The 15,000-nt window shown below is 36.9% G+C and overlaps 1 protein-coding gene across 1 annotated transcript in view; it reads left to right on the top strand.

Annotated features, from left to right (window-relative positions):
* Positions 1–15,000, top strand: part of LOC135203579 (cyclic nucleotide-gated cation channel subunit A-like) — a 198,866-nt gene that overhangs the window by 10,971 nt on the left and 172,895 nt on the right. Inside the window, 1 exon segment of the mRNA XM_064233339.1 lies at positions 7,187–7,303. Within this exon segment, the coding sequence (XP_064089409.1) occupies positions 7,187–7,303 (117 nt within the window).

The following is a 15,000-nucleotide window of genomic DNA, read 5'->3' as shown; positions in this document are numbered from 1 at the left end:
TCAGTAGAATTTCTCTGCAGAACCTATGCTAGGCTTTTAGGTGTGTTTTCGCTTACTTGATGAGTAACCCTACAACCTACTTTGTTGTTGTTGTTGTTGTTGTTGTTGTTAGGGGGTTAGGAAAGGTCTGTGTGTTACGGCCTCTAAGAGAGAGGTTCGCTTCAGGTTCGATATGAAATAAATAAAAAAAAATATTTCAACACCAACAGTTGAAACTGGGGATACAAATATAGAAAGAAACACTAAAACAACAAAGGTTTATTTACAAGCTTACTAACAAAGGTAAATGCAGAATGGTATCTCCTATTTACATAAAAAAGATAGAATCTTACACTCCATGAACTGGGGGAACAGTAAGGTAAATCAAATACTTGCTCGTTAGTTTTGCGACTCGAAGCTATGGCTTCACAAAAGGAGAATGGCGATTGCAGACGTCCCCTTGACTCCGTAATGCAGAAAATAATGTCTACTCTTGATACTTGAAAGGCAGGAACTCCCCAAAACCTCTAGCAGGACATTTTCTTCTCTGAAATCTGTTCATCGTCGAGATAACTCGGTCGTCCACTCCTGAAGACGACTAGACCAGAATCCAACCAACCCTCGAGCAACTTTTCCTCTGATCCTTCGTCGGTCCCTTTTTCTCTTATCTCTCTCGGATGATCTCTGCTGCTGCTGATCTCTCACCAATAGTCTGATCTGTGGCTCTTACTGAGGATATCTCTCTGTGACTAACTGGTGATCTCTCTCTGACGATCTCTTACTTCGTCCGTCGTATTTATACGGCATCCTGGGGGTGGGGCCTACGGCGAGCGTCACAGACTCCCGAGATTACAGGAACTTCTCCGAAGAATCTAGACGAGGTATTGCATCAGAAATCGCGGCTCTTCTCATGACACGTCGGCACCAGTCAAGTTCCATAACACTCCTTCCGATTCTAGAACCATCATGAGAACAGGCACCTCCAACACAATGCACTAATGTCTCCTTGCTGCCGAACTTCTCGAAAATGCGTTTTCCTTTCCTTTATCTTTCTTTGCTATGAAACAATTACCATCACACTGTGGAAGAGCCGAAAAAAGGTCTGGAAAAAGGTGTTTCGCGTTGAGTTAAATATACAGGAATTTTAGTATAGAATATTTATGATTTGTTTATTAGAATGTTAATGTAAAATGTGCATGTTAAACAGGACAGAACAATAATTATTTCTAATAGAAAATAGCGTATTTAGTTTCGTTTTCGTTGGTGAAACACGGATCTATTTGACCGTAGATTTTAGCAGATTTTAATTTACGTTAAATTAGGCATATAATGTTTACAATTTAGCACGAGGGGAAAATCTTGCACGCGACCGGAGTAAGCTTAAGGTCGGATCAAGCCTTGTTTTACCAGCATATAGACTACTTTGGTATGGGGTGGCTTCAGAGATAGAATAATATATATATTATATATATATATATATATATATATATATATATATATAATTTTTTGGGGGGTGGGGGTGGGGGGGTCACACAAGGAGATGATGGAAAAGGTTGGAAAAGCACGGGAAATTGGTAACGTCGCTGGGTCCCGGTACTGATTTTGGATTCACCTGCCACTTCTGCCTTCGTCCTACTGCTATTCTTCGGGGATGTGTGTGAGCGCTGGCTCGTGAGGAGAAACGTAGGGAGGCAATCGCCAGGTAAGACAGTATAGCTGTTGTATTTCCTTCGAGGAGCCTTATACTCCTGTTGTCCTGGCGATCGTGTCCATCCCTTTGGTGGCAGCATGGTGCTCGTTATGGAATCCTAGTTCGGCCGACTTCAGTTATTCATCCCCGACGTAAGGATTAGAACTGTCAGTGTACGTGCAGTACACTGACAGCGACGGTACCAATTTCTCGTGGGCTCCTCCGACGGGAATAAGGGGTAATAGGAGAAGTCGCAAATAGTATACGCTTCCGCGGAACCCCGTAAGCAACAGATCAGAAGAGCCGTGATCCAACAGTACCAGAGTCGCAGGTGAGTAAGGCACCTACGGTCGTTCTTGAAAAAAAGAATCCAACAGCGCCGTTTTTAACATCACTTCCAAAAGGTCGTCCTCCAATAATCCAAAAGCGTAAGCTGCTCAAGGGGATGGTCTGACAAGGAGCGTTCCAAAAGCCCGAACTTACGCAGGCAGACCATCAACGTTCACAGTACACCTACGAACCGTCCACCGTAGCTCAAAAATAAATTACAAAACAATCTTTAGAACGATATTTCACATAAATAAACAAGGGAGGAGGAGGCGCTCAACAACACAATACCCTTACATTAACTAACCAGCATACGGCTGCTTAAGCAAAAGAAACTTAAAGGAAACAAGGCTGATTTAAACTCGATAAATAAAAAAAACAACAACAACAAAACTAGGTTAACATAATAGTGCAGCATCCATCTTTTCACTGCCACCCTCTCCTCCCTTTCAAATAGTGCTTTTTCAACCTATAAAAATCATATTTTCACCCGTGCTCAGTTTCGCAAGACAAATGTGTCATAAGGTGGCGAAAATTAGTGAACCCTCGGTCGCTTCTTCATGTTCATTTTCTACGTACTTCACTTCCTTACAGAGGAATAAGGTCAACAACTCTTTCATAGACTTTAGCTTCTGCATTCCGCCAGAATTCGTTCCGGCTCCATCATCATTCAGATACCTACTTTCCTTCACTATTTCAAGATTTACCTGGTTTCATCATACCAACATTCGTTACATTGTCAACCAGTTCCATTATTCCACCATTCAGAATCTCCGCAAAGCTGAAGAGAATTCTGTGCAAGTATATAAATCAGTCCAGTCTTCAGACGCTTCTGTACCTTGGGTATTGGGCATGTCTTGGAATCGGTAATTGATGGATGAAATTGTAGGGACTTTGTTATGTGCTTCTCTGTGCTACCTCATATTACACACACACACACACACACACACACACACACACACATATGCTTACGTTGAATTCCATAACTATCCGTATTTTTGTAAGAGAGTTCCGCGGAGTTAAGTATATCTTAGTTTTACCAGACCACTGAGCTGATTAACAGGTCTCCTAGGGCTGGCCCGAAGGATTAGATATTTTCATATGGCTAGGAACCAATTGGTTACCTAGCAACAGGACCTATAGTTTATTGTGGGATCCGAACCACATTACATTGAGAAATGAATTTCTATCACCAGAAATAAATTTCTCTGATTCTACAGAGTGCTTAAACTTTTTTTTTTCTTGAGGGTATGGGATAGGAAAAGGGAACCGAGTTGCCTTTCTCCTTGGCCTACGTGTGGAAGAGGTCCTTATTTATAATTAAATCATAGTCTACTTGATTAAACGCCTTCTCATTCAGTACGTAATTCATTCTTTCACAGACCTACCTAGAAATGAATGAATGAATGAAAGACAGAAATGCGACAAAGCTTATGGGAGCAACCCATTCGATCGTCTCGTCCCCATAGTGATAAACATCCCAGATTATATTGGGCTCATATTACTAATCATAAACCCATAACACACAGAATTCACAACAGTGGCATATATTAATAATCATAAACCCATATCACACAGAATTCACAACAGTTAAGTCTACGGAAGATTAATCATCCCGGTTGGGATGAATTATCCCTCGCGTTACCCATGATGAATGAAATATGATTTATGGTAAAAAGAAACAATGAGCTCGAAATGTCTGATGCTGTTCCAGGATGATTAATCGCCTCATTGAGCCGATTCGTAACCAGCCCTGAAATAATGACTATTTGGCGATGCACACCGGGAATGATGATGTGTGTTCATTTATAATCATGAATCGGCACTCGACTTTAAATTTGTCTATGTGCAAGATAATACGCGCGCGCGCGCACACACACACACACACACACACACACACACACACACACACACATATATATATATATATATATATATATATATATATATATACATATAAAGGAGCTCGTAAAAACGCCAAATATAGAAAGAAAGTGCTATATAAGCATTTCAGAGACGGCAGTCTCTGAAATATATTACTACTTTCTTTCTATGTTTTGGCGTTCTTATGGGTTCCTTTCATTAGGTGGAATTCTGTTGTAATAGAAGATTTTTACCAGTCACACACGTATTTATATAATATATATGTATGTATATATATATATATACATATATATATATATATGTATATATATATATATATATATATATATATATATATATATATTATATATATATATCTGACTCACATCAGTATCGATTCCAGGTTCTTCAACTGAAATGCAACGCTGCTGCCTACTTAGACCTGGGTTCGATCCGGATGTGAGTCGGAAATCTATTTCGGTTCCCCATGTGACTGTGTTGATTATATAATATATATATATGTATGTAGTATATATATATATATATATATATATATATATATATATATTATATTATATTATATTAATGTCAAGAGTTTAGATTTCCGACTAACATCCGGATCGAACCCAGGTCTTACTTAGTTGGCAGCAGCATTGCATTTCAGTTGAAGAACCTGGGTTCGATCCTGATGTGAGTCAGATATATATATTATATATATATACGTGTGTTTGAGTGATAAAAGTCTTCTATTACAACAGAATTCCACCACCTGGTGGTCGCGGGTTCGATTCTCGGCCATTCCATTGGAGTGAGAGATGTGTATTTCTGGTGATAGAAGTTCACTCTCGACGTGGTTCGGAAGTCACGTAAAGCCGTTGGTCCCGTTGTTGAATAACCACTGGTTCCATGCAACGTCAAAACACCATACAAACAGAATTCCACCTAATGAAAGGAGCCCATAAGAACTCCAAAATATAGAAAGAAAGTAATATATTTCAGAGACTGCCGTCTCTCTCTTCAGAGACTGCAGTCTCTGAAATGCTTATAGTGCTTTCTTTCCATATTTTAGCGTTCTTATGGGCTCCTTTTATTATATATATTATATTATTTATTGAATTATATATATATAATATATATAATATAAAGATATATATATATATATATATATATATATATATATATATATATATAATATATATACGTGTGTGTGGGTGGGTGTGTGTGTTTATTATCTTGCACATAGACAAATTTATAGTCGAGGGCCGATTCATGATTATAAATGAGCACACATCATCATTCCCGGTGTGCATCGCCAAATAGTCATTATTTTAGGGCTGGTTACGAATCGGCTCCATTAGGCGATTAATCATCCTGGAACAGCATCAGACATTTCGAGCTCATTGTTTCTTTTTACCATAAATCATATTTCATTCGTCATGGGTAAAGCGAGGGATAATTCGTCCCAACCGGGATGATTAATCTTCCGTAGACTTAACTGTTGTGAATTCTGTGTTATGGGTTTATGATTAGTAATATGAGCCCAATATAAACTGGAATGTTTATCACTATGGGGACGAGACGATCGTATGGGCTGCTCCCATAGGCTTTGTCGCATTTCCGTCTTTCATTCATTCATTCATTTCTAGGTAGGTCTGTGAAAGAATGAATTACGTACTGAATGAGAAGGCGTTTAATCAAGTAGACTCTATGATTTAATTATAAATAAGGACCTCTTCCACACGTAGGCCAAGGAGAAAGGCAACTCGGTTCCCTTTTCCTATCCCATACCCTCAAGAAAAAATAAGTTTAAGCACTGTAGAATCAGAGAAATTTATTTCTGGTGATAGAAATTCATTTCTCGATGTAATGTGGTTCGGATCCCATAATAAACTGTAGGTCCCGTTGCTAGGTAACCAATTGGTTCCTAGCCACGTTAAAATATCTAATCCTTCGGGCCAGCCCTAGGAGAGCTGTTAATCAGCTCAGTGGTCTGGTAAAACTAAGATATACTTAACTTAACTCCGTGGAACTCCCTTACAAAAATACGGCTAGTTATGGAATTCATCGTAAGCATAAGGAGTAATTCGATTCCAGGACGTCATTTGAACATTGAAAAAATATCATATGGTTTCCTTTAATAAATTTAGTTGTCGAGAATTTTCTGTGATGCTGACGTGCTTGGAGCTAGATGAGTGGTATAAGGTTATCCCACCATTTTGATAATGGGTTTTTTTTTTTTTTTTTTTTTATCACTTAGCTGGTGGAGTATGGAAGGCAGTACTCTAGATAACATATAAAAATCATATTTTCCTGCCTATGGAAATATTTATTAGTCGTTTAGTTACTCGTGATTTTGAAATTATATATATATATATATATATATATATATATATATATATATATATATATATTGTAACATACAAATTTGCGCACACATACAATAGGCTATTTTATTCCCCAGTTTCGTTATCGTACAAGAAACACTGCATATTAGTAGGTAAACGCAGGTTTGAACTGGCATGAATAAATGACAATGTTGAGATTATGAGATTTATTGAAAATTCAGTCTAAATCTATCCCACCAAATACCACGTCAGTTACAGGGAAAGAAGGTTTTGAATAACTGTGGGTATTCAAGAATGGAAGCCTTGAGAGAAAAATCGAAATGAAAAGGCAAAAATATCAAAGGTAATTAATCTTTAATGCATTGGAATCTTAGTGGAGTGTCGATTATAAGAAATTATTTGGAGAATAATGACGACGAGAAAATGTTAAAATTCTTTCAGTTAATGACGTAAATGTCTTCAGATCTCATCGGCCTTGTTTCAGTGTTTTGTCCACGATGAGAGTAGAGTCGCAATTTTATTTTATAATTTAAGTTGTCTCTCCTAAATAAGAAAACGTTCAGTTTCAAGAAAAGACCCATTTTCTTTGATCTTCAGTTGGAAGGACCGTTTTCTATTTTGCTTATGTTCCATGATATACTCGCGTATTCTAGTATTTAACTCTCTCTCTCTCTCTCTCTCTCTCTCTCTCTCTATATATATATCTATATATATATATATATATATATATATATATATCTCTCTCTCTCTCTCTCTCTCTTTCTCTATCTTCTCTCTCTCTCTCTCTCTCTCGCTCTCTCTCTCTCTCTCTCTCTCTCTCGTTTGATGCCGAACCAAGATGTCGGTTTGTGTAAGAATTAAAGAATGAATGGCTTTCTTCATCATGTGTGACAATCGACCTACCTTCCTTGGAGAATTACCATTCGTAATAAAAAAAAAGGAATGAAGAAAAAAAATAACAATTATTTATTTATATTTGCAGGGGGTCGGGGTTAACGATATGGGAGGACCCCCTCGACACAGATCGCTCAGTCAGGTGACCTCGCTTGACCTGACTCAGCCTCACTCCCTCCCTCCAGGAGAACCTCCTGATAGAGAGGTAAGTAACCGTTTGCAAGATGTTGTGTGGAAATATTTAGTTCTGTAAGTTTATCTTAAATACTCGGTAATGTAAGACGCGTCAGTCCCTCCTAATTTCTCTTAGGCTCAGACGATATATTACAGGATCCTGCCATTAGGGACACGATTTGTATATTTAAGTACATAAATAGATATCGTGTGGTCCATAGCCAGGCAGGAATCAGCCTTTTTTGATAAGGATCATTGAATACCTCTAATGGCTTTGTGAATGACAGTGCCATACCTGGCATGCTTTCTAACTCCGTCAAATTCATGATGATTCGACCTTTTTAATGTTATCTTCCGAGTGAGACGGAAAGCTTTTGACACATCCCGTTAAATTCCATTGTAATTCTGTTAATTTAACCAGGGAATATATTTAAATGCCAAGGGATGTAGCCAGGGAAGGCATGGGATTGGCTACTTCATCCTAAAAACGGATAGTATTGAAATTTTATGTATATATAATATATATATATATTATATATATATATATAGTATGTGTGTGTGTGTGTGTGTGTGTGTGTGTGTCTATGTAGAAACACACATACACACACACATCATCATATATATATATATATATATATATATATATATATATATATATATATGATATGTGTGTGTGTGTGTGTGTGTGTCTATGTAGAAACACACATACACACACACCCTCATATATATATAATATATATATATATATAGATATATATATATATATATATAATATTCATTATTTATTTATATGCCTACGCACGTTTTTCATTACTTAAAGTTGCCCCATCTGTAGATGTATTTGATGAACATCATATCGAAAACAAATCCGTAATTATATTCACTGTTTTAAAGATAATTCAACTAAAAACATCATCCTGTGTATACCATAACCTTATACCGAATATAACCTCCGGTGTTTAACTAGAGAGGAAAATACACACCTATACTATACTCGGCCGCATCACCCTTTTGATACGTTTAGTCCCAGACAAAGAAACATTTCATTTCTACGGCAAACGGAAATAGAGCTTCTCTGTTGACTTCATAAATAATGATAAAGTTCCGGTGATGAGTAGTGATCATTGTTTACAGAGGGCGAGATGAATGCTCCCCCCAGGAAGAGTTTACCTCAGGTCAATATTGAATGAGCACATCGGGATTCATCATCAGGTTAAGTTTGGTGGGAGGAGGAGGAGGAGGAGGAGGAGAGACGTATTTTTCAGTTCGCTCCTTCTGATTGGCGCCATTACTCGGTTTTGTTGTGTTTACTCGTCTTTCTTGTGTTTATAATCGTTATGTTGTTTCACTTGTCTGTTTCAGTTCTGTTGGTCGATAGTGTTATGTCAATGTCATTTTTTATATATTTATTCTGTATTTGTATTTGTGTATGGTTGTCTCTGCCTTAAGATATTTTCAGAATCGTTTTTATAAAACTTTCAGTCGGTTGTCTTTAAAAATTAATGAGAAACCTTTTTACATTGAGCCTTATAATATCTTCGGGAAATAAACGTGTAAACACACTTCACAAGAGATGTATGTTTGTATTTTCGAAAGGTCAGACTTCTGCCCCCATTTTATTTCCCAAGAAGGATACGAAGAATTACAATTAATTCACGAAGATCAGTTATTCTTGATTTTTAGACCGGGTTCCCATTCTTTTCTTTGGCTGAAGGGCTCCAACATAGAGCAGGGGTGTAGTAGGCCCCGAGTGTGTGTCAGAAGTTTTCCACCTTATTATTTTTTACGTTTAACTCTTCATATTGTTCGTCATTTTTGCTTTCGAAGGCGAGTAGTATCAGCGTTTGATTGTAAAAAAAAAAAAAAAAAAAAAAAAAAAAAAAAAAAAAAAAAAAAAAAAAAAATTCCGGGATTCATAAAGCTGCCATCTATTTTCTTTTTGCTTTTTTCCAAGTAGATTTCACGGACGTACGATTGATTGTTTTACTCTCTCTCTCTCTCTCTCTCTCTCTCTCTCTCTCTCTCTCTCTCTCTTTAAGTATTTGCCATTTGTTTCTTTCCAAAGCTCATTTTATATAAAACCAGTTTGGCTCTCTCTCTCTCTCTCTCTCTCTCTCTCTCTCTCTCTCTCTATTTAAGTACTTGCCATTTGTTTCTCCAAAGCTCATCTATATAAAAACTGGTCTCTCTCTCTCTCTCTCTCTCTCTCTCAGTTTTCTGAAAGAGGGGACATCTACACCATGGTTTACAATGTGATAATAAGGTCCCGTAGGACAAAAGGATACTTTGGAGACCCCAAAGGGAGGAATTAAGATTTGGCTTATTTATAAGGAGAAGCATGAAATAGTAGTTGAGCTCTCTTCTTTAAAAGGACCGAAATAGAAGATTTTTTTTCGCCTTAATTAATTATATATATTATGTAATATATATATATATATATATATATATATGATTTGTGGTCAAACGACAACGCTTGTATGGTTATGCATATATTTATGTCATCGACACGCGCGAGTATTATTATTATTATTATTATTATTATTATTATTATTATTATTATTATTATTATTATTATTATTATGGAACCTATTCGTAAGAAAGAATCCGACGGGAGTCACTGACTTGGAATTCAAGCTTCCATGGAATATGAGGTTCATTAGGAAGAAGTAAAAAGGAGGTTTTTTTTTTTTTTTAGGTAAAAGGGAAATACAAAAAGATCTCATTTATTAAAAACGGAAAATCAATTGATATATTGATAAATAGACAGAAACGTATTAAATAGCAAGGAGAGTAGTATTATGGTATTAATATATTGCATCTTCGCTTGACTTTACTTCTGAAGTTCCTGTGGGAGGTTGTCACACAACTATAATTATCGCTGTTTAGAAAATTAGCACGTATCCAAAACCTTTCGAGTAAAATAAATGAGAAAATAAATTGCCATCCTATCTATTTATCTATCTGTATATATATATATATTTATTATATAAATATATATATATATATATATATATTATTATATATGTGTGTGTGTGTGTGTGTGTGTGTGTATGTATGTGTATATATATTATAGTATATTATATATATTATATATATATCTATAATCTATATATATATATACAGGGTGTTTCGAAATTAGAGGCCCCCCCCTTTACAGCATAAACTAAAATTGATATGGAGAAAAACAAAAGTAATTCAGAACAGGTATTTATTCAAGTTGCTCTCTGAGTATTTAATATTTTGTGTGGCCTCCATCTGCCTGTACCACAGCCTGCATTCTTGAGGGGTATGATTTCAGCAAATCGCAAAAATGCTGAGAATCAAACTCCAGTTCCCTGAGCATTTCGGTCACCTCTCTTCGCAGGTCGTCGAGGCTTGGTATACCATCATAGTTCACTGTGCGCGCTTCAGCACGATCTTTTAAGATACTACCAATGTTTTCACACACATTAAGGTCAGGGGAGCTACCAGGAAATTCACTTGACGAGAAGAAATCGATACCACTGTTTCGAAGCAACTCCTGTGTCTGAAGAGCCTTGAAACGTGGTGCCTTATCATGCAAAAATGTGACTTCAACGACAGATAACACATTTTCAGGATCTTTAAGGAAAGGAAATACTCCACCAGTAAGCACAGTTTCTCTGAAGTATTCGCCATTCCATGATTGTCCTTTTTCTTTGATGATCCACATTAACCATTTGGCTGTGAAACTGAGAAAAATTCCCAAACATTCAGGAAATTTCACAACTTGGCGATAGCGCACGTCATCGCTGATATCATCCAACTTTGCAGCCCAAATTCATCCGATGCGGCAATATGGAGAAAGTCAGTTTCATCCCAGTCTTTAAGAAATGAACCACAAAACCATGCACGGTCTTCTCTCTGTTGCTGAGTGATGTTGGGTTTACTTATAACATGAAATGGCTTGATACCAGATTTTTTCAACTTACGATATATAGTACTATAATTTCTCTTCTTTCCCCTTTTTGTTTCTAGTTCAAGCGCCAATTTACGTAAAGACTTTTTTGGTCTAACCATTGCCTCAGCTATGATGTCTTTTGACTCCTGAGAAAGGACTTCAGCCCTTACAAGATTCTCACTCTTATCGCGATGACAGTCTTATGGATTTTTGTTCCCGTTTCTTTTAACAAAGGATTCATCTCTTTTGATGTATTTAGCTATCCAGGAACGTGAAATGAAGGATGTGCCAGCATTCCTAGCCTCTGAAGGTTATAGCCCGGATTCGGTCAGTTCGTCTGATTTCCTTCGATTCGTTAGCCGTGGCTGTATCTAACTCCGTCACTCAGTCTGAAATTACAAGAAATGTAAAATGGAAAATAGCTTAATAGAAACTTAAGATAATGTATTTGGAAATAGGCTATAGCAGAGAACTTCATAACTTTCCATTTGTTCTGTGGAGGGGGTGGGGCTCAATTTCGAAACACCGGTCATATATATATACACAATATATATATATATATATAGATACTATATATATATATATAATAGTTATGTATGTATAGATGTATATGTAGTAGTATGTATGATGATGTATGTATGTATGTATGTATGTATGTATGTATGTATGTATATTCAATGTAGCACGAAAGTCCACGTGCTTGAGAATATCATCAAATCCAAGTACTTTCGTAGTATATTCTAAATTTTCAAGTTCACACTGAGCAAAAGTATAGTTTACAGAGCTTTATATACAAAATTAGGTAGTTGTTGGCGGGGTTACAGTTTCTTGATTCGGGAAGCATGTTTTCCAAACAGAAAGGACAGTGAAAGGGGATCAAGAGATAATCCAGGCCAGAGGTTAAAGTTCCTGGTGGCCGTGGCTTCGGTGAATACAGTTTCTAGATTATAGCTGACTTATCCCAGTTAATGTCCACGGATCTGAAATGCCATTGTTTGTTAGGCCTCCTGAAAGAGCATATTTGTTTTGAAATTATCTCCTCTTTTTTTATGTCTGGCCAACATAGAACTTATTACAATCTTTACAAGGGATGCTGTATACAATATTGTTAGAATTGGACGGACTATTCTTAATTAACATATCTCTTAAAGTAGTATTATATTTAAATACTAAATTGATATCAATAGTTTTTAGAAATTGTATTGCAGATGTGAAATTCGGGTGAAAAGGTGGACAGAGAATATGCTTAATTCTGTGTTAACTCTGGTTGCATTGTAATATATCCTCTTTCCCTTATTCTTACACAATTCCAAAAAATATGAAGGATAATATAGTGAATCTCCTATTTTGTCAATAATTGTAAACTCATCGGTCAAGAATTCAAGGCTACAAACTCTTAAGTGGTCTAAAATACATACTAGTAAATGTTGAGATCTTAATTTGTTGAGCATGGTTTGAATAAAAATTAATATATGAAAAATATTTTTTTCGTTTCGTGTACTATACTTTAAAGCAAAAATTAGTAGGTTTCCTGTAGAACTTTAAAGCAAAAATTAGTAATATTTCGGATAACTAAGACATCTAGAAATGGGATACAATTAGTTTCTTCATATTCTATTGTGAATGTTATGGAAGGTACAAGATTATTAATTTTCTTTCACAACGTTTAAGAATTTATTACTAATAAGTATATTCATTAATTAATTATGAGGGGAATTTTCTTTTCGACAGTTTCTACTAAAAAAAAACAAGGATGGCTAACTGCTAAAAATGATTAACTCTCTCTCTCTCTCTCTCTCTCTCTCTCTCTCTCTCTCTCTCTCTCTCTCTCTCTCTCTGTGTGTGTGTGTGGATCTGTGGAGTATTCGTGACTAATGCAGATAATGATTTGCTGTCTTAGTTTTTCTATATGAAAAATGGGCGAAATTGCGAAAAAGAATAAGATTCTCATAAATACTTAGGATCTGTTGCGCAGGGTGATTCATTCTCCTCTCTCTCTCTCTCTCTCTCTCTCCTCTCTCTCTCTCTCTCTCTCTCAAACACACACACACGCACACACACTATTGATGACTAATTACAAAAGGCGATTATCTCTCTCTCTCTCTCTCTCTCTCTCTCTCTCTCTCTCTTAACTGCATCCTTATCGACCTATCACGACGAAGGTCGGGAATATAATTTATCGATTAATATCATTCATAGGAGGAGGATGACGGTTTGGGGGGCGGGGAGGTAAGGGAGGGAGGGAGGCCTGGATCTGGGGTAAGAGAGATAAAGAGGAAGTCGTGATCCGTGAGGAGTATATAGATTACGATAAGATAGAAAAGCCTTATCCTTTTGTATGGTTTAATGAACCTTACCATCTTATGATCTCTCTCTCTCTCTCTCTCTCTCTCTCTCTCTCTCTCTCTTCACTTTATAGAAGAGCGTCTGGCTATAGCATGACTATTACGAATTGTGTTGCTAACCAATTCAAAATATTTATTGGCCGATTGGCATTGCTTGCCCTGTAAAGGTAATAATTTTTTCGTGTGTATATATAATATATAAACATAGTTTTTTTTATATTTCTTCAGTCTGCTAAGTAAAGGACAAGTAGTCGAAAGGCCTTGCAGATGACGTTGTTTCTCTTTCCTCCGTGGCATTTGGTCTTTATCTATATACTCATCACGTTCCATATGTTCGTGAATCAGTTAGACGTGTATGCACGTACTTACATGGAGACAAAACACACCTTTCCTTAGACCTGTTGTAAACAAAATCCAATCATTATCAGATTTCCATAATTTTAACACTTCCCGTCAACATATAATATAATCATTCTGTAAACTGCTACGTTCCACACCCTATTCATTTCATCAGTGTTAATTCTATGATAACTTATTTCCTAGGTTTATGAATGCCCGTGTTGCCCTTTGTCTGCCAGACTTCTCAAAAAAGAAAAAAAACTTCTCCATTATTGATTCAACGTCAAAACCCACGGTCCTCTTCCTCTACCAATATTTCCCTCATCAGTCTTAGTTCTTATGACAATAAATCGTCCATCCTCATCAGTATCTATCAGAAGCGATACCCAACGGACATTTTAATCACATTTCAGCAAAATGAGATTGTATTTTAGGGGTTTCTCGTCATACAGGCGGTCAGAGGCAGAGGCGGGGTCCCATTCTGTCAAAATGACCAATACGGTTCTGCCATGACAGCGCCTAGACAGGACATCGCATCCTTTTGGGTCTCTTTGACCCCTAGACCTGATACTTTGTCGTTAAGTCTGTTGCGTCGCTTTTAGAGCCGAGTTGAAAGAGGGTCTTAAAGCACGTTTTGCTCTTTGAAGGAGATCAAGCAGTATTGGTCATCTCTCTCTCTCTCTCTCTCTCTCTCTCTCAAGTACCCCTTGACGACCAGCTCTCTCTCTCTCTCTCCTCATAGACTTTGCATTCCAGGGTCCGTGACCCAGATGTAGCGGCGTCGTAAAGATTTTGCTCAATCAATCATTCTCTCGATCGTGGGTCCTTCCTCTTAGGCTTCGAAGGATATGCCCTTCCTATCCTCCCTCCCCCAACCCCCCCACCCGCCCACAGAACCCCCCTTCTCACCTCCTCCCCCCACCAGGGAAGATTCCTATCTGCACAAAAAGTTTGATTTGTGCGGTTTTTTTTTTTTTTTTTCATTTACGCGTTGTGGGGAAAAAATATGGGTTTGGCTTGTGGTATGTCTTTCGTCGGAAATATTGGTTGTGGTACACACCTACACACACTATACATACATACATACATACATATATATATATATATATATATATATATATATAT

The sequence above is a fragment of the Macrobrachium nipponense genome, chromosome 36 (assembly GCF_015104395.2).
Source record: "Macrobrachium nipponense isolate FS-2020 chromosome 36, ASM1510439v2, whole genome shotgun sequence".
In the NCBI taxonomy this organism is placed as follows: domain Eukaryota; kingdom Metazoa; phylum Arthropoda; class Malacostraca; order Decapoda; family Palaemonidae; genus Macrobrachium; species Macrobrachium nipponense.
Note: the sequence above shows the minus strand (reverse complement) of the source record. Positions and strands in the feature narration are given on the sequence as shown.